Here is a 26,022-nt window from a genome sequence, read left to right as displayed (position 1 = left end):
GTTAATGAAGTGGAGGTGAGTAGTTTATTGCATAACCTCAATGTCAATACATCTGTGGGATTGGATGGTATACCAGCTCGTGTTGTACGAGAAGCAGCTAAAGAATTGTCAGTACCCTTGACCATTTTGTTTAATTTGAGTCTCGGGTCTGGGTTAGTCCCGAGCGGGTGGAAAGAGGGGAGAATAGTTCCACTGCATAAAGGTGGTTCCAAGACTGCTGTAGTAAATTACCGACCGATTAGCATATCAGGAATCATTGTCAAGGTCTTAGAGAAAATAGTCAAGAGGAAAATACCAGATTGGATAGAAGAAAATGGGATACTGTATCGGGGACAGCATGGTTTTGTGAAGGGTAGGTCATGCCTCAGTAACTTGCTCACGTATTATAACACAGTGACGGCTGAACTGGATAAGGGTAATGGGTTTACGGTGATTCTACTGGACCTTGCCAAGGCCTTTGACAGGATTCCACATGGAATTCTAATCAGTAAATTGCAGCATATGGGAATGGACATAGGGTTGGTGAGATGGATAGGAGGGTGGTTGACGGAGAGATATCAGAGAGTGGTTTACTCGGGAGTAGAGTCCACAAGACGGCCTGTGACTAGTGGTGTGCCACAAGGATCTGTTCTTGGACCACTGCTGTTTAATTTGTTCATAAATGATATAGGAAATGATCTGAGAGGAACAGTTCATTTGTTTGCGGATGATGCGAAGTTGGGTAGGGCAATAGTGAATGCAGATGACGTCAAAATTTTGCAGGATGATTTGGATAGATTGGAGGTCTGGGCTAAGGAGAATGGATGTCAGTTTAATGTGGCAAAATGTAAGGTTATGCATTTTGGGGTGAAAAGATTGGCGGCAGCTTACTGCATTGGTGGAACCGTGCTCCAGGAAATTGATGAGGCACGAGATTTAGGAGTGTTGGTAGATAAGGAATTGAAATTTAGGGTACACATTGCAAAAGTGACCAAAACAGCTCATCAAATCACTTGGTTGCTGAAGAATACGTTGACAAGCAGAGACAAGCAGGTTATTGTTCCTCTGTATCGAGCCTTGATAAGACCCCACCTAGACTACTGTGCTCAGATTTGGTCACCTAGGTTTCTTCTTGATGGGGAGGAGGTGGAGAAGATCCAGAGGCGAGTGACCAAGATGATAGCAGGTCTGTGGAATGAACCGTATGAGAACAGGTTGAGGATTTGTGGGTTGCAAAAATTGGTTGATAGGCGGAGAAGGGGAGATATGATTGAGACATTCAAATTACTGAAGGGTTTCTATAAAATTAATTCAGAAGATATTTTTGAGAACAGGGCTGGTTGTGGGAGGACTAGGGGACATCCATGGAAACTGGGCAAAAGTGTGGTTAGTAAAGGTGTTAGAGCTGGGTTCTTTACTTTTAGAGTAGTGAATGAGTGGAATGCGCTCCCTGAGTCTGTGGTGGATGCTGTGACAGTGAATGAGTTTAAGGCGAGGTATGATAGATACTGTATGAATGTCAAATAGTTGTGATGAATATGATTTAGGGCCTCCCTCGATGAGTCTAATGACTCCCTGGAGTTTTCCGTAATAATAATAATAATAATAATAATAATAATAATATATATATATACATATATATATATATATATATTTATTCATTTTTTTATTTTTTTATTTTTTTTTTCAGTTTTTTTTTCTCTCCCATAAATAATGGTTTTAACACGCCGAAGATTTCATTATTTGTTTCCTTATATACTATATATTTTATTTTTCAATTTAATGCTAGGATCTGAAGTAGTAAAAATTTAAATCCCAATATTTGACAACATTTCATTATTGACAACAGTTCGTATCGCATTTTCTGAAAAGAAATCATTTATATAGTTACGCTTCCTGAGGGTGGAGATTATGACGTTTTTAACCGGCTGGTTAATTCCGAGTTATTTAATGCTTTATCCTTTGTGTTTTATTAATCATTTCAGTTTTACGAATTACAGAATCGTATATTAAATAATATTTGCATTTTGGTTTTTTTTACTTCAATAGCAGCACTCTCAGTTTAGCAGAATGGTAAGTGAAAACAGCAAATGATGTTTATGCTATTGACCTGTTTATTGAGTACACACACAAACATAATCTCACCCCCTCTTTCCAGCAAGTGAAGTATGTGTTGTTTATATATATATATATATATATATACATACACACATACATACATATATATATATATACACACACACACACACACACAGCTTGAACTTCTTGACTTCACTAAACGATTTTGGGGTATCTCAACAAGAAGTTAACAACAGGAATTATCAGTACGATATATAGTAATACTTTTATTGATATTTATTGTACGTTAGTAAATTTATTTCTATATTTTAATGGAATTAAACCCGAGTTCTGAATTCCATTTGCTTCTGTATCTTTTACCTCCCCTTTTGAAGTGAAATTATATATTTGAGAATATCGTCGACTTTTTAATCAAATACTAATGTTAGTGAAACGCAAATTCATTCTCTTGAAGTCACTGACTGGATCAGAAGCATAATGTGAAATCACTGTTATAAATTATTTTGCAGAATACACCATCATTACAGAGCATCTGGGTTTTGGCCCCTTTGGTGAAGTTTCTGTGTTGCAAGGAGATTAGAGAAACTACAACATTTATTGGCATGGGTAGTCTTTGCAACCAACATGAATGTATGTGTGAAACTGTTGAAGGCGTTAAGCAGTCATAGGAGAAATACTGTGTTCACTAGTTGTGGGTGGTCTAGGGATTATTTAATCCCTGATCTGTAACAGTTTGTGGTAGACTCATCTTATATGCTGCCGCTGCTCATGATAAATATATGATATTTGTCCACCGCACTATGATAAATATATAGTGCAGTGGATAAATATCAACTGCATCTGGAATAAAGGCGAGGTCAAAAAATGCACCCTACTTCATGGTATATAACGTATAGTCTCTCCTACTCGAATACTACCCTCATCATCTTCTTTTGGTAGAACCCGTTATCACAAATGAGGCTCTGATGACCAGGTATCACCAGCAGACTGAAGCTTGGAAAATTAGGACATGAATCAGCCACTGGAATGTTAAAACAGTATCAAACAGGAAAGCTAGCAAGTAAGAAACAAGATGGGAAAATCTATGATTGAATTATTGGGGATTAGTGAAGAAAGATGGAATAGTACTGGTAGAATAAATTGCCTTAATGGGAATGTATTTCTTTATTCAGGGATGCCTAATATAACCGATGCACATCAACATGAAGTTGGAATTCTCATGAGCAAAATATTTAGTTAAGCAGTGATTGGATGGGAACCAGTTTAGTACAAATTACAGTAAATCTTAAAACTAAATTTGGAAGGCTAAGAGTTGTAGTGCTATGTCCTAACTAAAAATGCACCCTATGAAGAAAAAGAAAAGTTTTACAGACCTTGATAATGACACATGATTATGAGTGCACTTTTCATGGATGACTTTAACACTAAAGTTAGTACAAATAATGAGAGGCTGGAGAAGGTAATGGGTAAGCATGGTTTGGGTGAGAGAAATGTAGTCGATAAATTATTGGTGGAACTTCATGGCAAATATGACTTAGTAATGGGTGCCATAATCCTCCAGCATAAGAGAATACATAAAAGTAACCTAGGTGTCACCAGATGACAAAACACAATCAAATAGATCATATTGGCATCAGCCAAACGTTGAAAAAAAAAAAAAAAAAAATCAGCTAACGCCTTTTTATTCCCGTATACGGGAGTAGGCGAGGCCATTTAGCCCTATCTAACTTTTGGAGACTGAGTGGGCAGTTCAATCTCCACTGGTACCAATCGGAGATAGATGGCCCAAGGCTATCACTAATTAAGCGGTACACAGTGAAGAGAGACGGCTCAAATGTGCCGCCATCTCGTGGTCCCTAACCTTAACACAATATATTTAATGTCTGAAAATAATGTGGGTTCTGCGGTCGATTTTCTTGAGTTTACGGGACGAAAAACCCGAGTTTCCGGGAGGAAAAACCCGCTTGCCCGTGCCAGAGATCGACTAACTCGGGAACCGGTCGAAAAAAGGCTTAGAAAAATTTCCTCTAGTCGGCGACTAGATTTGAACCACCAAACCCTTTCTTCGTGCGGTCAAGCGCTGTAGAAAGCAAACGCCACTTCTACTGAGCTACACAGGCCAAACGTTGAGGAAAATGTTATTAGATGTCTATAATAAAAAGTGCTGATGTTAGCTCAGATCATCACCTGATAATTGATCTGTGCAGTTATGTGTTCTAAATATTCATCAGGAGAAAAGAATTAATAGATGAGAATATAATATTGCCAAATTACAAAAGTAATTTGGCAATATTGTAATGAATTTAAAATAAAGTTAAGGGAAAATATAGATAGTTATTTTGATGGAGAAGAGAATATGAGAAATACTCTCCAAAAGGAAAATGAAATTAAAGATATATATAATATTTTAAATAAAAAGGCATGCTAGAAGGGTTAAATGGCAATGGTTTGAAGAACTGGCATCAAGAGCACAACAAGCTGCAGACAAGTATAATAATAGAGAATGATATAGTATTATAAGAAGTCCATTTGGAGAAGCCATGCAAAAGAATGTCTTAGTGAAGGATCTCAGTGGAAAAATTCTAATATTGGCAGAAAAACAACTGTAAAGGTTGAGACAGCATTTCTGTCGAATCTTAAATAATAGAAGTGATTAGAATGCAAAAAAAAAAAAAAAAAATTAATAAAAAAGGAGTAGATGAATTAAAATATATACCAGCCCACCATCTATATTGGAGATTTAAAAAAAAAAAAAAAAAAAAGTTATCAAAGAAATGGGAAACTTGCAGACATGATGGTATCACTGCAGAACTTCTAAAAACTGACCTCATAACTATCACAGATAAGCTCTAACCACCATTCCAAGATATTTGTGGAAAAGAGACATTCCCTAGTGATTAGAATTTAGGAATAATAGTAAAAGTACCAAAGAAAGGTGATTTAGGAAACCATAATAATTGGAGACATAAACCTGCTATGTCTTCTTCTTCTTCTTCTCTCTTCCATCATCTATGTGGATGATGATGAGGCCGAATGAACTCTTTCCACTTCTGTCTGTCCTGGGAGAGTCCGAACAATTCTGTCCAGTTTGGTGTCACTTGTTGTGATTTGGTTTTCAGGTCCTAGTTTATTTTGTCTATCCATCTAATTCTGAGCTGTCCTTTGGATCTTTTACCTTCCATCATTGTATTCAGGGCTTTAGATGGTAGTCTTTCTGTTCCCATGGCCAAACCATCGTGGTCTTCTTTCTTGGATTTTCTCTATTATTGTTATTTTTTGTTTAAACGTTTCCTTATGTCTTTGTTTCTTAGTCGATCCAGCTGAGATACTCCAAGTAATCTTCTTAGCCAACCCATTTCAGTAACTAATAATTTTTTCTCTTCAGCCTTTTTGAGATTCCAGCATTCACTTCCATAGAGGAGTATTGGGAGGACCATTGTTTCATAGATTCTTACTTTTGTTACTTGTTTGATGTCTCTTGACTTTCACATTTTATTAAGTCATCCAAAAGTTTGGGATGCTTGACTGATTCATCTGTTTATATCTTTTATAATTTCACCATTCTACTCAATAACTCCTTCAAGATAGGTGAAGTTTTCTACCTACCAAAAATGGGACGATCCTGTATTTTATGGGACATCTGGGATCCCTGCTCTATATTCTTACTATCAATTTCCATTTTAAGATTGGTGCTTCTTTTTCCTATTTGCATAATTTTTGTTTTGTCTATATTTATGTTTAATCCAGATTTTATACACTCCTTTATTTTATCAGAAATTCACTATAGATTTTCTTCTGTGCTTGCAAGTAATGCAATGTCGTTCTGCAAATTTTTAATTTGTCACATTTTTCCCATATATTTTGATTCCAGAGTCTTCATTGTTTAAGGCCTTATTGGTTGCTTCAAGTGTAAGATTGAACAGGTTTGGTGACAGATTGCATCCCTGTCTTACTCTGCGTGGAACCAGTTGGTTAAGGCGTCTTCCATTCGTATTGCACTTTCAGATTTCTCATACAGATTCTTTATTATTCTTATGGTTTTGTTGGGAATTCTAAATTCTTCCATAGTTTTCCATAGTTCTCTTCTATGGATTGAATCAAATGCTGAAAGTCTATGAAATTTATGTAGCAACTTTGGTTGTACTCTAGTGTCTTTTCTTTTAGCTGTCTTAAGTAGGGTTCCCAGATACATTGGAAAAAAATACGGGACACTTATGACTGAGGTTGAAAGTTTAGTATGCGCATCCATCACATATGCCAGTCTTACAAAATGATTCTAACTTTTCAACTGTGTGCATAGTAAGGTTTACTATGCACACACTTTACTAAGTATAAGTAAACAAATAGTAAATCAAATTGTTAGGCTGCATATTTTCATTAAGCCACTTTAAGTTACTTTCAAATAATTTTTTACGTACTATTATAGATACAAAACTTATCATTGTTGCAGTGTTGCCATCACTCGCCTTGAGAAAATAACAATTCGTCTACAGTTTCCTGTAATGACGGAGAGCGATGTTTGTAATAGAATAGAAATTGTAACTCATTGATTTTGTTATTCAGTCTTGAACTCTAAAATATGGGACAACAAGCTGTCCTGAAGAGTTTTCTCTGGACAACGGGACACATTAGCCAAAAACGGGACGATCCCGTATTTTATGGGATGTCTGGGATCCCTATTAAGGTGAATAGTTGATCAATTGTGCTTCGCCCTGGTCTGAAACTGGCTTGTTCTTCTCCTAGTGCCAGTTCTATATATGGCTTAATTTGTTTTTGGAGTACTTTTGTAAAAACCTTACTTGGAATACTGAGGAGGCTAATGCCTCTGTTATTATTGCATTCTGTTTTATCTCCTTTTTTGTATATAGGAGTTATGACTGATTTGGTCCAATCAGTAGGCACTGCTTCTTTTTTGTAGATCCTTTCAAATAATGTTTTTAATAGTTTCAAAAGTTGTTCCTTTCCTGCTTTTAAGAATACTGCATGTATTTGATCAATGCCAGGTACTTTCCTAGTTTTGAGTTTTTCTATGCTGTGTGCTATTATTTCTTTGGTAAAGATATTTCTTTCCTCTTCCATTTCAGTGGTTGGAATCGTAATATCCTGGGAGCTGTTTTTATTATATAAATCTTTGAAGTATTCTTCTCATCTGGCCATTCTTTTTGTTTTACTTTCAATTAGTTGTCCCTCTTTGTTTTTGATCATTATAATTTTTGTTGTCCGTGTCTTACTAATTTGGTCTATTTGTTTATATAATCCATACAGGTTATTTTCTTTTGATAGCTTTTCTGCCATTTTGCATTTTTCTTCTAACAGTTATTCTTGTCTCTTTTAACTAGTTTTCTAATTTCTCTGGTTAATCTATTATATTCATTTCTGTTATAGTTCTGTTTTAGTTTTATGCTTTTCCTTTGATCATTTAACCTTTTTACTTCATTCGAGATCTAATCCTTTTTACTTCATTCGAGATCTAATCCTTTTTACTTCCTCTTTCTGTGTAACCTATTGTTTTTTCTGCCGAATTTAATAATATTTCCTTTAATTTGCACCAATGTTCTTCGATGTTTATATTCTGTTTTGGTAGTTCCTTCAGTTTTTATTTAGTTCTAGTTGATATTTTCTTTGAATATTGTTGTCTTGTAATTTTTTTACATTCAGTCTCCTTTTGACTCTGAAAGTGCTTCCAGATTTTAACTTCTTAGGTTTGCTAATACTAGCTTATGGTCTGATCCACAATCTGCAGAGAAGGATCTGCAGTTTAGGATACTTGATTTCCATCTTTGGTTTACAATAATATAGTCTATCATATTCTTAGTTTGTCTGTCTGATATCTATGTCCATTTTCTTTGGGGTTTTGGATGTTTAAAGAGAGTGTTGGTTATTGTTAGTATACTATTTGACTAGAAGTTTAGCAGTATTTTGCCACGTTCATTGCTTTCTCGATACCAAAACTTTTCGATTACTCTTGGCCAGGAATCCCAGTCTTTGCCTACTTTTGCGTTTAAGTCCCCCATTACAATTAGGAGATCTTGACTTGATGTCTGCTGTACTGCTTTTTTGCATATCTATATAGAACTCCTCAATGTCTTCTGATGTCGAAGTTGGTGAGTATACTTGAATAATAGTTAGTGATCCGATTGATGTTTTAAATCTTGCTTTAATTATCCTAGGTGAGATAGGATTGTAGGACAATAGAGAGTTTTGAGCCTTTGGTTTTAATATAAGTGCTACTCTTTCTTGGTGTTTATTGTTCTCCCTGCCTGAAGTTAAGATTTTGTACTGTCCATGGTGGAATTCTCCTTTTCCAGTCCATCTGGTTTCGCAGAGTCCAATCACTTCCCATCGGTAGTTGTCTAATTCATTAAGGAGCATTGGAAATACAGTAGTATTTCCAATGCTCCTTCCTGGTGTCGTGACGACTTTCTTCATGTCGTGTTCTAAATCCATCTAGTCTTAAGTCACTTTTATGAATAAAATAACTAATTGAGAAGAGATCACCGATCCAAAAGTAGGGAAATTTATATTTATACTGCGCCACCCTATTCTTAGATTAGTCTATATAAATAGTAGGATCAATTCTTAATTAGGTTAGCAGTCATCTCATTAGGCCGAATCATTTACTATCATTTTTACTTGGGGTTCCCGCAAGATTCGAATATTTATGAACGGTGCAATAATAAGGAATTCAGGCAAACACAATATTTAGATCAACAAAATAAAACATTTAATATATGATATGGTTAACAAATACAAAAACTCTATTTTAAAATGGAACTATACAATTAACTTAACACATCTTCTTAGGTCGCTCATGCTAATTCATTGTTCTAACTTTCATATACAATTCACAGTCTCAAAAACACAAATCTTCTTATCTCAAGTTAACATAACTTCACATTTATTCAGTCTTCACAAATCTATCAGCTCAATGTTTATATTCACAGCAGGCAATAAACTACGTAAGCAATATTCCAAGCAAATATATTCCGGACCTTGAGCATCGGAGATATATTACAGTTAATGCTAAAATAGACAAACTTATACAACTACTCTTACCAGACAAATTCTTCAATACATCAAATTATTGAGAGAGCACTTTTGAATTAACTTAATTAACATTAGCGGAACACACATAATAAAAATTCTCCAAGTTTAAACTGTACTACTGTTAGTCGCACTTCACTATTCCAAACAACAGTGATTAAGTACTGATATCTTCTCTTGTTCACTTTTCTCCAAGTAATCAAAACTCCTTCCTAGGGCAACATAGAATTAAATCGTAATCCAGATTAACTGGAACTAATCAGAATTTTCGCATTGACTGTCCAGTTTCCTTTTTATCTGATTACGACATTAACTTTTCTACATAACAACAGCTGACTTCGCTTATAATATTAAACTTTATGATTCACTACTTATTGGTTCACTTCCGAACACTATTTTCATGAATTTCTCCCCTATGGATTCTATAATCTTCTTCTACTTCTTTACTTGTATGCTGCCTCCCTTTGGTTCCGCAAAACTCTCTCCTCCCTCGCTTAATAATAATTCTTCTCTTCCTTCCTTGTCTTATCTCTGACTTTCCTTCTCTTCCTGCTTTCTCTATCTCTCTATATGACCTTCACTCCCACCTTACGTTCGAACGCCACGCTCTACTCCACTCGTGGTTGTTTACGCGTGCGTTTCCATGACAATAGACTAAGCGTAAACATTTCGCCAATGTAATGTATGCTATATTACTGCTACATGAGTGATTACATAACATTAAATATTTCACAAATAAGAACAATATAATATTTAAACTATTTCTTCAACTTTTTGATTACGTATACAGTTAAATATAAAATAACACTTTACGTTACACCATATATTTTTAGTTATGCAAGATTCTAAACATATTATTATTTTATAAACTAATAATAGGTCAGGTTTTAAATAAATATTTAATTAGTAATTCTTAATCAAGGAATAATAAACAATTTTATATAAACCATGATTAATATTTAATAAGCAATGTTAAATGTGAATGAAAAATAATAAATTACATAACATAGCTTCATTCACAATTTAACACTGGTGAAGAGTTCTTACATTCCATGTTCCTATGCTTGTTATATTTTTCCTGTCTATTAGGTGATGTTTTGTTCCAGTAACATATTTTTCGCCTTCACTATCTTGGTTCCCTAATAGTGGGTGCGACCCTTGTTTGACCGGGCGACGGTCGAGCCGGCATGTATCTTTAGGTTGGTTAGAATTCATTCTGTTTCAATAGTTAAGTTTTCGTCAAGTGTCAACCACCACTCCTTGACCTGAATTCAGCTGCTTTTTTTTTAGTAGATAGTGGAAACTACAGTTTGAGAGGAAAGAGTCACCCCCTCGCCCTCGAGTTGCTCTAATAGCACTGGGGGGGGGGGAATAAGAAGTAAGAGAGAGAGAGAGAGAGAGAGAAAGTAGAGGGAAAGACGAGTAGAAGACCAGTCTCCAGATAGGATATACCAAGTGTATATTGTATGAAGTAAGATCAGGTCTAGCTTGGGTATCTTGGGTTTGCCATGCCCGTACTCATCAATGTCAGCTCATGAGAATAAGCTGCTATGTATTATTAACAAAATTTTCTGCAACATTATTCTTTCAAGAATCTTTGTTATTTTAGAGGGCGGCATGAGGAGAGAACAATCTTGTTGTAGGCCAAACAGATCATTGGCCACAGTACCTTAAGAATAATAATAAAACAGTCAGGTGAATTTAACTCTCCTTTATATTTGCTGTTTGTGGATTATGAAAAAACCTTTGATTCCATTGCTAGAGATTGTGTGTGGAGTGCACTTCAAAACAAAGGAATGCCATAGAAGATAATTTATTTATTTATTCATATGGAGTTTCCTCCCTTTTCTCCCCCGTCCCCATTTGGGCGAGTTGAGCCCCCCCCCTCATGGGGGGTTAAGTATTTATGACTGTAGATCTGTGTGTGTGTTCACGGCTGGTTTGCCTGCTGTGTGGGATGAAAAACCCCAGATAAACTGGGGGGGAAACCCTGCTGTCACGCCCAAGACCAGCTAACTTGGCTATGGCTGAGGAAGATCCTTAAGCTCCTCACGTCAGCAACAGGAATCGAACCTAGGACACTCCTTCCCCAGACATATGGTTGCAAAGTGCAAAGCCACTAGGCTAACCGTGCAGACACAGAAGATAATAAACTTCATAAAGGAAGTTAAAGATGAAAAGAAATTATATTCTTGGTTTAATCCTTTATCCAAGTGTAAGCAAACAAAGTTTGTGTGTGAAGTAAGTTCACAACTGGGCACCTCATGTACAGAGGCTATTGACTTCACATCACTTACCTTAGTATCGCATAATGCAAAGCACATATCCTTACAGACATGTATAATGCTATGCATTATGGGAAGGGTCACTACCCAAATCGGTTTCGACCTTTATTGAGGTCTTGCTCCCACTGATGGGACCTCAATAAAGTTCGAAACCGGTTTAGGTAGTGACCCTTATTTCAGTTATTTGGTCATAGCAGCTCTTTGTATCAGTAGAGCAGCAACAGTAATCACCCTGAGGAAGAAAGTAAAAAATCATGATCATCATGGATAGTGGCCTGGGAAAGGACATTCTGTAGTAAATGAAACTTGGTCAAGGTTACTTTCTCAGTTGTCAGGAGAAAAACTGATGTGCAATATATTTTGAAGAAGAATTGCCTAAAAAATCAAGGGTATAAGGATCGTGAGGATTATCCATTATTCTGTTGGATAGGACAGGTTGTGTTACTGTTATAATAAATTTAGTTTAATCCTTTATTCAAGTGTAAGCAAACAAAGTTTGCACCTGAAGTATCTTCAGGACTGAGGCAACTCGTGGTAAAGGTGGACCAAGCTCTCATCACTCCTTGTCTTAGTATCTCCCATAATGCAGAGCACATCTCCTTGTGGACATGTATAATGCTATGCATTAAGGGAAGAGCCACTACCCAGACCAGTTTCGACCTTTATTGAGGTCTTGCCAGACCTCAGTAACGATGAGACCTCAATAAAGGTCGAAACCTGTCTGGGTAGTGACTCTTTCCTTAATGCACTGATGGAAAGAGTCACCACCCAGACAGGTTTCGAATATTTGGTAGGCAAGGATGAGATGTAGAGTATATGATTGGTGGAGAAATTTTGAGTGGAGGGAGCCATGGTGATGACATCCAGAAAGTGGTGATGGAAAAGGGGACCTAAAATTTATTGAATTTCTCAAGTTTAGCATTGTGAACTTACACAATAGGTTATGGCATTTATTGTGAGGACAACGTAGACATTAGAAGTAAAGAGTAATAATGTCATAGTTCCATTGTATAATGTCTTGTTCAGGTCACATGTTAATTGCTTTGAACAATTCTGGCCACCATTTTAAGGGTATGAGATTATGTGCTGGGAAAAGCCTAAGAAGACTAGTCGGGTTTGATGACAAATTGGGGGACTGCTATTTACAATCTGGGGAATAGTAGTTGGAGGGGTGATATTATCAGATTAATATTCAAGAATTTTTCATGGAATGGAGGGAAACAGGGATAGAACAACAATCTCTGGAAGCTGTGTAAGGAGGATGTGAGAGAATGGCTGGGACTATGGAGGAGCCCACATCTGAGAAGTGGTCTCCGTGGAATTTGTTATAGAACCAGAAATGAGCTATTATGTTTGTTTATATGCTAGAAGTATCTGAAATAAGGATAATGATATTGTTGCATAGATTGAGTGAGTTCATTTGCCCAAAATTTTAAGAGGGTTCCTTCTGTTGTGTGAGAGTAACCTGGGTTGTGGCCAGCCATATGAGGACTGCTTTGAGAACAGGATATACATGATTATGAAAAACTTTTATAATCACTAGCCTTAGCTTGTAGGTATGTCATTCAGTCAGGAATTAGATGGAAAAGAGATTATTGCTGCTTGGGCCCTACTCAATAACTAACTGGCTGAGTATGTCTGAATGTATTTCAAGAGTCAGGAGGTTAAATAAGTGCAATGGGTGAAAGAAGAAGTGAGTCATGCAGTCTGAAAGAAGGCATTATAGAAGCAACACAAGATGAAAATAATCAGTTATATGAGGAAGAGCAAGGGAGCGGAAATGGCTATGCGTGCACATGAAATCACAGTGCTGCAGCGAGGACGTGAGGTGAATGAATGCCTTTCACAGTTTAAAAGAAAAAAGATGAAATATGATATTGGTTAGTGAAAATAGTAGAATAACTAGTGAAGAGGATACAGTTCAGATATTAAATGAGCTGTTCATAAAGGCATTTCATCTTTGTGAATGTGACATTTATGCAGAACCTGAGTACAGTGTAAAGAGTAGAGGAGGTATACGGGGAATTGAGAGTAAATTTAGTGTTAATAAGACTGTAGGACTTGATGATATATCACTGTGTTTTGATGGAATGTTCCAGGGAGTTAACAGAGTTTTAACATACTTTTTTTGTTGTTTTTTTAACAAGTCTTATGTTGGGACAAAATTGTTTCTCTCCATAAAGGGAGGTGATAAAAACTAAGGCTTTGAATTATAAACCAATCTGTGTCTGGAGTTAAAGTATTAGAGAGAGATTAGTGAGGCCCATGATTCAGAATTGGGTTGACAACAACAATGGCATTTGTTTTAATAGACACCATGGGCTAAAGAATGATCATGTTTTAACAGTTTACTTATTATAACAAGGTGTCTAATGCATTAGTTAAGAAATGAAGATGCATACATGGATTGCCACATTCTTCTTAAGTAGCTTTTCCAAACTGAAAGTTAGCAATCATGGTATGCCAGAGTGTCCATTCCTCTGCCATCCTTTTAATCTTGCAATACCTTGTGTTACTCATCTTCTTCTTCTGCAGCATCTCCCACTTAAGTGGGGTCACTGTTGATGATGAGTCTCCTCCACATCCTCCTGTCTTGGGCTGTCACCACATCCAAGTTCTTCATCCTCAAGTCCTCTTCTACCAGCTCCCTCCATCTCTTCTTTGGCCACCCACGTTTCTTCCTTCCTTGCACATCTATCTGCATGACCCTTCTTCTCACACATTTGTCCTCCCTCCTCATCACATGACCAAACCATCTCAACCTTGCCTCCTGTATCTTCGCTCCTAAGTTCGTAACTTTCACTGTTCCCCTCACATAGTCATTTCTCAGACGATCCTTTCTGGTCACACCTCACATCCACCTAAGCATTCTCATCTCTGCTACTTCCATCCTGCTGATGTTATTTTTCCTCAGGGCCACAGTTTCCATAGCATACGTCATAGCTGGCCTCACTACTGTCCTATAGATTTTGCCTTTCAGATTGATCGGTACCCTCTTATCACATAACACTCCAGCCATCTCCCTCCAGTTCCTCCAACCTGCTTGTATCCTGCATCATACTTCCTTCTCAGCTGCTCCATCTTCTTCCACTGTTGAACCTAAGTACAACAGTGGAAGAAGATAAGGAAGTCTTAAAGATTTGAGGGACTTTAGTTACTTAAAGTCCCTCATCAGGAAGGTGAGGGACTTTAAGTATCTAAAGGGAGCTGTTATTTCCTCACCTTCCTGATGACATTTCCTTCTAGCTCCAGATCTGTCTCCTGGCCACCGCCCACTGTGCAACACATATACTCTTATATATCTTACTTCTGCTGAGTCTCATCTCTCTCTCTCTCTCTTCCAGTACTTTTCTCCATCTTTCCAGTTTAGTTCCCGCTTTTTCTCTTGAATCTGCACACAGCAAGATGTCATCTGCATACAACGTTGTCCAAGGCGCATCTTCTCTCACCTCCTCCGTCACCACCTCCATCACAATATTAAACAGAAACGGACTTAGACACTGCCAGCTCTAGCTTGTGTTACTCATCCCTTTCTTTAAATCATCAACCCAAGAAGTTCTTGATCTACCAGGAGATCATTTTCCCCTCTGGTATTTCCAGAGACATTTCCATGCTGATCTTAATATGTGCATCTTGCTTTCTCTTTATAAGGTCTTCCACGAGCACTCTTTTTCCACATCATCAGCAGCCATTTTCTGTCCACTTTTGGATGAAGACCTCCCCCAAAGTCCTCTATTCATTCCTATCTTTAGCCTTTCTATGCCACTGACTTCCAGCCATCTTTTTAATCTCATCCTCTCACCATCTCTTTGGTTTTCCTGTAGCTCTTTTCATCTCTAGGATACTATTCTGATATCAACTTTGTCCATTTTTGAGTGTTACGTCTTGCAATATGACCTCCCCATTGCCATTCAGATCTTTTAACGGCTGTTATAATTTATCTCACCCAAATATTGTGCTTTCCATCTAGAACAGTAATACCAAGTAATGATCTTTCCATTTTCCTCTGGGTAATCCTCAACTTGTTGGTCAATTTTTTAGTCAAAGTTCATGTTTCACTTCCATATATCACGATCAGAAGTATACAACTGTCAAATGTTTTTCTTTTAAGGCAGATTGGGATGTTTCCTTTGACCGCTTCATGGCATTTTCCAAAGGCTATCCAACCAAGTTGAATTCTACATATAATTTCTTTACAGTTATCCTCTACTGTTACTTTTGTCCTAGTTCCTGTTGTTCCATTTTTACTGGCTTTTTGGTAATGTATTTATTATTATTATATTATGTGACACCTCCAGGGAGTCCAAAGACTCGTTAAGGGAGGGCATACACTACAACTCTCCATCTCCAACACATCATCTACACCAATGCCATCTGCTGCCCACCACCATCACTAGTATTTTTGCAGACAATCACAAACATCCATGCACACGGCAGGATTAGAATCCACCACCTTTTGGCTGGAGAGTGGATATGCTAACCACTCGGCCAACCAGGCCAGCATTAAACATCAGTTTTGTTTTGTCCTTGTTTATATTTAATCCTTTCTTTTTACTTTCTGCATTCAATTCAGTGATCATTTGTTGAAGTTCTGCAGAGTTTCCTAACTAAAAGAATAATGTCATCAACAAATCTTAGGTGAGTTAGTTCTTTCTCATTTACTATAATTCCTCTATTTTTACATTCCAGGTTTTTAAAAATTTCTTCAAAGGCTATTGTAAATAATTTAGGCAAAATGGCATCTCCCTATTTAACACCCTTTTTTTTATAGGAAATTTCATATCTGTTCCTGATTGTAAAGATGCAATTGAATTTTTATATAACTAAGTATATCAGTGAAAGTTTTTGCAATTCTTTGATTTTTAATAGCTTCTAAAACAGCTAATGTTGAGATTGAATCAAATGCCTTTTCAAAATCAATAAATGCTAGACCTGAGGGTTTTTGATATTCATTTGTCTTTTCAATTATTTGTCTTATTACATATATGTGATCAATGGTGCTGTTATTTTTTCTTAATCCTGCTTGTTCTGGAGGTTATCAAAAATCTAGACGTTTTGTATTCTGTTGCTAATGATTTTTGTAAAAATTTTGTATATTGTTGAAAGGAGAGATAGAGTGGTAATTTTTAATATCTTCTCTGTCTCTCTTTTTAAAAACTATAATAAGGATAGCATTGTTCCAACTTTTTGGTATTCTCTTCTGTCTTAGGAATGATGTATAAATTTTACTTAATAATAATTGGTACACCACCTGCTTTCAGAATTTCTATTGGTAACTATGATTGTGATGGTAGGAACAAATGACTTGAGTGGTAATGTAAGTCGGGCAGCGAGAGAGATGAGATTTTTGCTTGAAGACAGAGAGAGGAAAGATTGTGTGTGTTGCCTAGGTATGATAATGACGAGCTGAGCAGAAAAGCGGTAATATTGAATGACATAATAGCTAGAATGTGTGACAAGAGAGGACTGGAATATGTGGATGCTTGGAGTGCATTTGAGGACAGAGAGGAATTGTATGCAAGAGACTGCTTACATTTGAATGAGGAAAGACGTAGGCATCTGGAGAGATTGCTGTTCTGAATGAGTCAGTGTGTCCCAGGGAGGATGGTAGCAGGGGTGGCCTCTTGTGGGAATGGGTACTTGGGAGAAGGGGGACAACATCAGGTAACACTGAGCCCAGTGGAGTCTAGAGGGGATAATCCTGGGTATAGAAACAACGGCATTTATATGTGTTATACTAATGCCAGGAGTATCCGGAATAAGGGAGAGGAATTGGTGGCGCAGATAGCATCAGCCTGGCCAAAAATTATTGGGATCACTGAGACGTGGTTGACAGAAGAGGATATAATAACAGGAATAGAAGTCGCTGGGGGTACAGCATTTTTTGGCAAGATAGGAAGGGAAAGCGTGGTGGTGGAGTACTGCTTATGATAAGTGATGACCTATGTCCTCTAAGAGTGGAGGCTTTGGAAGGCAGTGACACTAATGATTTTGAAAACATATGGTGTGAGGTAGAGGTGGGCAAGACAGGATATTTAGTGGGGTGTTGCTACAGACCTAGAAGCACAGAGGGTGGGGACCAGGAGATGTTTAGACGGTTGAGTTTGGCAAGTGCAAGAAGAATGATTGTTATGGGAGATTTTAACTACAGTAGTATAAATTGGGGAGAGGAAGATGAATATAGCAATAAGGGAATGGAATTTCTAGAATTCTTAAGGGACAAATGTCTTAAGCAACATGTAATAGAGGGAACAAGAGGTTCAAGAGTTTTGGATTTGGTTATAGCATCAGAAGAGTTGATAATAACTGAGATGACATCTCTCCCACCAGTTGGAGAGAGTGACCATATGGTTTTGACTTGGAAATTGAATAGACATGCAGGAGTATCAAAGAGACGGGAATGTATATGGAATTATAAAGCAGGTGATTATAATCGTCTAAGACGTCAACTTGGGGAAGTTTCATGGAGGGAGGAATTGGAAGGCCGGGATATCATTAGTGTGTGGAAAATTGTGAAAGAATATTTGTTAGCAGCAATGGTAAGTTGTATGCCACGAGTGAAGAAGAGGACACAGTTTGGAGTAAAGTGGATGGCAAACAATAAACAAGGAAACCTTGCTACTTCTATAGAGGCCAAACACAAAACTTTCTCAAGCCACTTCAGTTAGGAGGGCAGTGGTCTTACACCGTGGGCTGGCTAAGGATTTTTATTTTCCTCCTATTTTTACAACTTTTACGTATTTATATATATATAAAGTGATAAAAATAGGGGGAAAAAATTCCTTAGCCCACCCACGATACAAAATGTACTGTAGGTTTGCAAATAAATTTTGTGGATAGGAGCAACATAAATAAGTGCGTGTGTGTGTGCGTGCGTGAACAAGTAAATTTTTTAATCTGATAATTGAAAGTAATACTTCTTTTTTTTTTAATTAAATTTTAATTTTAGACTGAGCAACAACTAGACTGTGCGCTAGATTTGATGAGAAGGCTTCCTCCACAACAAATTGAAAAGAATCTTAGTGATCTTATTGATATAGTAAGTATTAAGATTTATAGTAATTTATTTTAAAACCATACATAGAATAGAAACTATTAATTAAATTGATTCTTATCTTTATTCCATAAGTGCCCCAAAAGGCAGTCAACTCTCTGCTAAAAAATTTAAATTTTCATAATTGAAAATATAAAACATTAAAAATTAATGTTTTATATTTTCTTGAATTTTCCAGTAGTTCATTGTTAAGTTTGTATAACAATTTTTCATTTTGTGAATGATAAGAAATTATATTTTTGTTTCAATACGTTATTCAAGCATATACAAACCGAATTTAAATGCTAAGTATCTTCACAAATAGTCTACAGATGTATAGAGGCTGTTGGCCATCAAAAACAGACTAGTTTCAATCTTTATTTAGATCTTATCAGTGGGGAACCAGACTCAGGTTTAATCAATGCAGAAGTCATATATTTCCTATATACAATAGAAAATTGGTGTATTCACCATATTATTAAATACTCCAGATCAGAGAAAGCTTTATAGGCCTGAAAGGTCTTCGACCTTTCAGACAGTGTGGGCCGCATTAAAAATTTCAATGAAACCGTGGGCAGCCACTAAGCTATATTGTGGTATTTAGAATTGTAAGATGCTTTCCAGATTCACAAGGAATGCTGTGCATTTGATACTTTACACAAAATCCTATAAAAAATAAACAAACTCCGCTTTAAGAGTGTAGGTAGGAGTCTAGTTCATTCATGATAAATAAATACAATCAGTACTTGAAAAAAAAAAATAATTTAATGAAGAAAACATTAATTTTTTACAATGTCAATGGGCAACTTGGCAATGTTTTTCCTTGACCAGCTTGTCGATGTTGGCATCAATGTTGGAAGTTGCTATGCGCAGAGTATTCTTGAGATGATGGTCCGTAATCTGAGTTCTTGTCTTGGACTTCACATGCTTCATTCTGGAGAAGAACTGCTCACATAAGTATGTGCTTCCTAACAAAGCACACATCTTCAGAGCATGCCAGCAAAGATTAGGGAATGCGTCCTCAGAAATGTAGTCTTTATAAAATGTAAGCAAGGGTACATTGAATAATTTTTCTCTCAAATAAGAGTTGTTTTGGAGTTCAAGCAGCTCCATTTGTACTGAGCCTGGCATTTCGGCAGCATTGACACTGAATGGCATTGAAAATAAATCTGAAGAAGACTGTTGGTTACAAAAATCACTAAAACTCTCTTCGCAAGACGGCTAATTTTTTAGCATGTTCAAGAGACGAACAGTTGGACTCAATGAGAATTTGAAAATGAGTTAATTGGCTTTTTTTGCAAGTTGTGCCTCCCAAATTTTGAGCTTGGCACAAAAGCTTTGATGTGATCAAACAGAGTGTGTGCCAGTTGATCTTCGAATTGTACCCACATATTTAGATCATTCATATGCAACGAGATGTTGGTCACAAAGGCAAAGTCTGTCATCCACTTCGGATCGTTGAATTCTGCAATCGGCTTCCCCGTGGTTTGCATGAATTGCTGTATGTTGCTCCTTAAGTCAAGGATCCTTTTAAGACTCTTCCCTCTGCTCAACCAACGCACATCACTATAATAAACCACATCGGCGTAATCTGCTTCGCACTCTTGGGTCAAAAACTCTTGGAGTTGACGATGATTCAATCCTCTTGCCCTAATAATGTTGACAACAGTCACGACTTTCATGACATTCTCAAATCCAATAGTTTTCACACACAAATTCTCCTGGTGAGTTAAACAGTGGTAATGGATGAAATCTTTTCCTTCTACTTCTGGTTCTTTTCATAGCAGCGCAACAAACCCTTCGTTCTTTCCCACCATAGCAGGGGCACCATCAGTTACCACACCCTCGAGCTTGATTAAGCTGTGGTCGAAATGCTGGAGTGTTTTCAAGAATATCACTGCCTTTCATCATTCCCTTCATAGGTACGAGTGCTAGTAGTTCTTCTGTTACAGTGAATTGTTGATCAATGCCACAGACAAAGATAGCCAGTTGTGCTGCATCCTTCACATCTGTGCTCTCATCTGAAGCAAGTGAATATGATATAAATTCGGACGACCGTTTTTTTAAAGTTCCTTCAATGTCATTGGCAAGTTTTTCGACACGTTGTGCTATAGTTCCCAGACAAACTTGGTTTTTTGAATACTTCCTTATTATTTGGGCACAGAATTTCTCCAGCAGCGATGAGACATTCTTTCACAAACTCTCTGTCCAAAAAAGGCTTTGATTTTTTAGCAATTTTTTCAGCTATTACATAACTTACTTTGAAGCACGTTTCGCTCTCTTCTCTCTGCCTTTTAAACGTACCCTGCTGGCATTTTAAATCAATTTGGAGACGGTTCACTTTGTCCACACGAAGCTGCCCTTGAAGGTGATCAAAATTGGACGCATACTTTGTCTCATAGTGTCGATTTATATTGTATTCTTTTGATACTGACTCACGACAAATTAAACACACTGGCTTATCATTGGTCGGCACAAAAAAGTACAAATTGGTCTACTTTTCATTTAAATCCTGACAAGAATCACTTGATTTACTTGTAGATGCCATAGTGATGGAAGGTGAACCCAAAAAATAATCCAAAATGGCCGTATAACAGTTATTATGCACTGAATATGTCTCTGAAAAAAGTCTGGCAATATAAAACCATAGGCTATGGCTGACACCACGAACCTGTGTGCACTTATACACGAATATCACCCTGTTTATATATAATGAAGTATCGAGAACCTTCGAGATGTATCTGGAAGGCACTAGACAGCGCACTCAAACAAGCTACTGCTTCAGCCATCTGCCTGCGATGTTAGTACTAGTACTTAAGTACCGCTTGGCGCTGGTAGATGGCTGAAGAAGCATGTCTATTTAATATTTATTTTAATAGGATTTTATGTAAAGTATCAAAAATGCACAGCATTCCTTGTGAATCTGGAAAGCATCTTACAATTCTAAATACCGCAGTATAGCTTAGTAGCCCGTGGACGTCATTGAAATTATTTTTTATTTAATTGCATTTTAATGTTAAGTACTTATTTTTTCAAAATGGCTGGCAGGCCACAACAAAGAGCTCTGCGGGCCACCTGTGGCCCACAGGCCATGCATTGAAGATCCCTGCTTTAGCAAGCATGTTTTTGCATCTAACCTCCACTGATGAGACCTCAATAAAAATAAAAACGTTTGGGTAATGACCTTCCAACCCCAATATTTCTTTTCAACATGTTCAGTTTGTTATACATGCCATAAGATGAATTTTATACTTACTGCTGACAGCTTCTTACGCATTACATTTTACTTTAATATAATGTAGGTTTTACTCAGTGCTCATACTGGAAGTATGAGCACTGAGTAAAATTGTTTAATTGTTAAAATTTCAATTTTGTATAATTCATATAATCATCATGCCAGTAAGGTTTCACTAGTATTTAAATGAAAAAGCTACATGCTAACCCTAATGAATACATTTATTAAATTACATTGATAAATATACTAATATATCACTATATTAATATGCAAAGTGATAATAATATAAAAGTCAAAGCTTATTAACATAGCACATGCATTTGACATAACACCACTACACAGTATATGTTACCGAGGCACTATTAAATTACTTGTTTTCTATCGTCAAATTCAAAGATGCAGATTTTATATCTGGAGTATAAGGCTATACCATGTTTCAGCAAATTTTTTTATTAACTTCAAATATCATCTTATATGCCGATATACAGGGTGTTCGGGATAAATTTGACAGTTTCGTAAGGAAAAAGAAAATCTTCTTTGTATCTATTAAATTTAATGAATTGACAAAAAAACATTACAGGCAGAGTTAATTACAATACTATCAACAAGATTTACTCAAAATAACCACCATTAGCATCGATCACAGCTTCAATTCTGCTTCGGAACCTCGAACAAGCTGATGCTACAGTCTCCCTGGGAAGGGCCGCAAAAACTGTTTTAATTTTATCCATTAACTGGGCTTTTGTATTACTGGAAGTGCGATTGGTGTCTTTTTCAACTGCGCCCCATACAAAATAATCCATGGGGTTAAGGTCTGGGGAGTTTGGAGGCCAAACATTTGGACTGGTGAAGTCGTAGAAATTTTCAGACAACCATTTTTGACTTTTCCCAGAGGTGTGGCAAGGGGCCGAATCCTGCTGCCATACATACGGCCTACCATTGGCTACCCTTGTTATCCAGGGCTTGACTACAGTTAGCAACTCCACGAACAAAGCCCGAATTCCAATGCCAGGGTTCTTCAACACCTGTTCCTGCAGATTTGCGAGGAATTCTGCTGTACGAACGCAATCAGATCGTCTGCTAGGGATCTTTCTTCTTGCTACATCCTCGTAGTCACCATTGCAAGTCTCTAGTTCATGCCTGATTGTTTTTACTGTATTCAGGGAGCATTGGGCAGCAGTCGTAATATCCTTATTTTGATGGCGGGCACGAATCATCATGATACAAGTTATTCTCTTCCATGATTCAGGTGGGTTCCAGCTATCCATCCTTTCTGACATCTTGTATATGAATGAAGAAGGGTCCAAACTTTTAAATGAAGAGAAGTGTGTGTTAATACATGTAACTTACGGAAAAATATAATTAATTATAAATATGTCAAATTTATCCCGAACACCCTGTATATGGTAGTATATGTTTCATGTAATTAATTAGAGATTGATATTTGTTTAAAAAATAGTGTTTTAAACTGCATTTACCAGATAGCATATTTGCAATTATTTACTTATTTTTTCATACCTCATGGCACATAAGACAGAGATCCATTTCTTCCAGATACCTTTGTTTTGTGCTGCTAATTTAGCTTTCCCAACCAGCCAGTCTTCCTTCCTTTTCTATCATTCTCTGCCAAGTTAATTTAGGTCTTTTTCCTTCTGGAATTCATGTCAAAGTCACTCTAGTCAAGCTCTCTGTTGTCAATTCTCAGTACATATCCAATCCATTTCCATCTGATTTTTTATTTTTTTCCGCTGGTTTTATTTGCTCATGCAGCTTATATAAGTCGTTGTTTGGTATACATTCAGGTTATATATATTTTTGATATTCTATGCAGGCATTTTGTATGAAAAATGTTTAATGTAACTTCCTGTTTTGAGGTCATTTTCCATGTCTCTGATCCATATAATAACACTGCCTTAGCATTGCTATTGAAAATCTTTTTTGGTTTTATTATGATATTGGGATGATTTCCATATATTATTTAATTTTCTGAAAGCAGTATTTACTTTTGTCAGTCTTTACATTATATCCCTGTCAGTGTCACCTTCAGGATCTACTTTTGCTCCCAAGTATGAAATTTTTAACTTCTTCTATGTTAATTGATTTTAATTTCTTTATGGCATTGCTATTCAGTTTAAGAACTTTTGTTTAGTCATATTAATTTAAGACCAAATTTTCAGTTGTTTTATACAATGCATTAGATTTTGCTTATATATCAGTTTTGGCTGTTCCTTTATGAATCTGTAAAAGTCCATACATGAAATGTCTTTAAAATGTGTTTGCTTCATGTAAGTCATTATCACGTCATGGAATGCATAAGGAGCCAGAACATTCACAACTATACTTTTCATGTCTTGTTATTGCACAAGTGAATCTTTTTTTTGAGAATACATTTTGTATGATGGTAGATGTGTAATTCACTGATCTAAATGAATGGTTGTGCATGATGCCATGGAAAACTAGCAATCTTTCTTTCACAGCAAGATGTTTCTGGAAGTTATGAAAGGAAACTGTGAGCAAGAGGATGAGGAGTGGTTTCTTTGCATGGAGGGTGGTGGTCTGGGTAGTGGCCCTTCCCATTATGCATAGCATTATACATATCTGAAAGGGGGAGGATGCTTTGCATTATGGGATGCATACTGAGGCAAGTGATATGAAGCCATTAGCTTCTATACACAAGTAGCTCAGATGTGAATATATTTGCAACGTGCAAAACATTGTTTTGCTTCCTTGCGAAAAGAATTAAAAACCAAGTTTAAAAACCTACAATTCCAAAAATATAGAGAACAGAGGATTTAGAAGACACTCACTGGTCACTTTATCGCTCTCCTTCCTGAGTTTTGGAGGCTTCTGGTACCGGTCCCTTTCGGTGGACGGAGTTCTGGTGTTGAAGGCGACTCCATATTTCGATGGAACTCCAGCCAGATTGCAACGACATGTTCAGTGCATACAGCTGTCTGTGGGCATAGCTGAAGACATTGGCAGTTCATTTTCTGGTTCCGACAGAGAAATCTACCTAAATTTCCCGGCAACTGCAAGAGTGAAGAACTGCCATATTGTCTGGTCAACAGTCGTATTCCAGAAAGACATCGCAAGGTTAAGCAAACCTAGCTGAAGAATTGTTCATTTTAACTGGACTGTATCTGTAAAGGCTACTCTAAGTAAGCATAAATTTTGTTAATGTTTAAAAAGCTTACTGTTGGAATTTATGTATGTAATGAAAGTGCTTATAGGAAATTGTTAATAACTAGTTAAGTAAACAGTTATAGTCATGAAAGGAAACGAATGTAAACTTTGTGTATAGAATGAACAGAGATTAGCTAGGTTAGCACATAAGGAATAACTGTATTCTAAATTGAGATGAGTTAACAATATAAAGGGTTAAGCAAGTAGTATGTAAGAGAAAGTTAATTGTATGTTTCACTTAATGTGTATATGACTAGGTTGAGAAAGCAATTGTGGTTTGCAGTTTCATACTAAGATCAAAATAAAATGTTTTGTTTGTATAACTGTCTTACCTGATCTGTTGCCAATGCACTGTCTCCCAAAAAAATGAACGAACCTGCGAGCTTGTTTGATTAAAAAAAAAAAAAAAAAAAAATGCAACGACTAGCTATAAGAGATTGTGTATGTTCAATTTAATCTTGCCTATGTTTCATACTTGAATTCTCTAGCTATATACACAAATTGGAATGGCATAGTCATTAAACAAATAAATTTTTCTAATTGCATAGTGTGAGTTGGTAACCTGTTTATCGTGGATAGACTAATAGCAAAGGTCATTCATTACCAGTGGGAACATAAAAAAGATTATAAGGGATTAATAGAGAGGTCTATCTTAATCAGATTATAGTTATGACTGAGTAAAGTAGAAGTAAGTTAGGCCTAAGGTGCACGTGTAAAAGAATAACAAAGTGCTAAATACAAAGTTGATAATAGACATAGACTATTAGAATGGCTCAGTCATTGTCAATTAACAATTAAATTATAAACCAATATTATAATTTTACAAGGCATCTCTTTGTCAAACACCATTTTTATATGACAAAAAGTTTGGGGTATCGATAATTCCTTCATTGTATTAAATAAATTAGATCTGTCTATGCTATCATATGCAGCTCTAAAATCTATGAAGAGATGGCATGTTTCATTTCCAAATTCATTGCATTTTTCAAGTATTTGGTATATAGTAAAAATCTGGTCATTGGTAGATCTTCCTTGAGAAATCCTCATTGATAATCATCAGTAGCATTCTCTCTATAGGAGTAGTTTCTTGAATAGAATGTTGGGGAAAATTTTATAGGTGGTGCATAATAAATTGATTCCTCTGTAGTTATTGCAGAACATTACATTGCCTTTCTTATGTATAG

The 26,022-nt window shown here is 36.5% G+C and overlaps 1 protein-coding gene across 1 annotated transcript in view; it reads left to right on the top strand.

Moving 5' to 3' along the window:
- The first annotated feature begins 1,791 nt into the window (after window positions 1–1,791).
- Window positions 1,792–26,022, top strand: part of cpb (F-actin-capping protein subunit beta) — a 102,951-nt gene continuing 78,720 nt past the window's right edge. The window contains exons 1-2 of the mRNA XM_090399478.1: window positions 1,792–2,052; window positions 18,337–18,426. Of these exons, the coding sequence (XP_090255604.1) occupies window positions 2,050–2,052; window positions 18,337–18,426 (93 nt within the window). The 5' untranslated portion in view covers window positions 1,792–2,049. The remainder of the gene's footprint in view (window positions 2,053–18,336; window positions 18,427–26,022) is intronic.

The sequence above is a fragment of the Typopeltis vanoorti genome, chromosome 1, assembly GCF_054136105.1.
Source record: "Typopeltis vanoorti isolate ZY-2024b chromosome 1, IOZ_Tvanoo_1.0, whole genome shotgun sequence".
NCBI lineage: Eukaryota > Metazoa > Arthropoda > Arachnida > Uropygi > Thelyphonidae > Typopeltis > Typopeltis vanoorti.
This window is presented reverse-complemented; position numbering and strand designations above follow the sequence as displayed.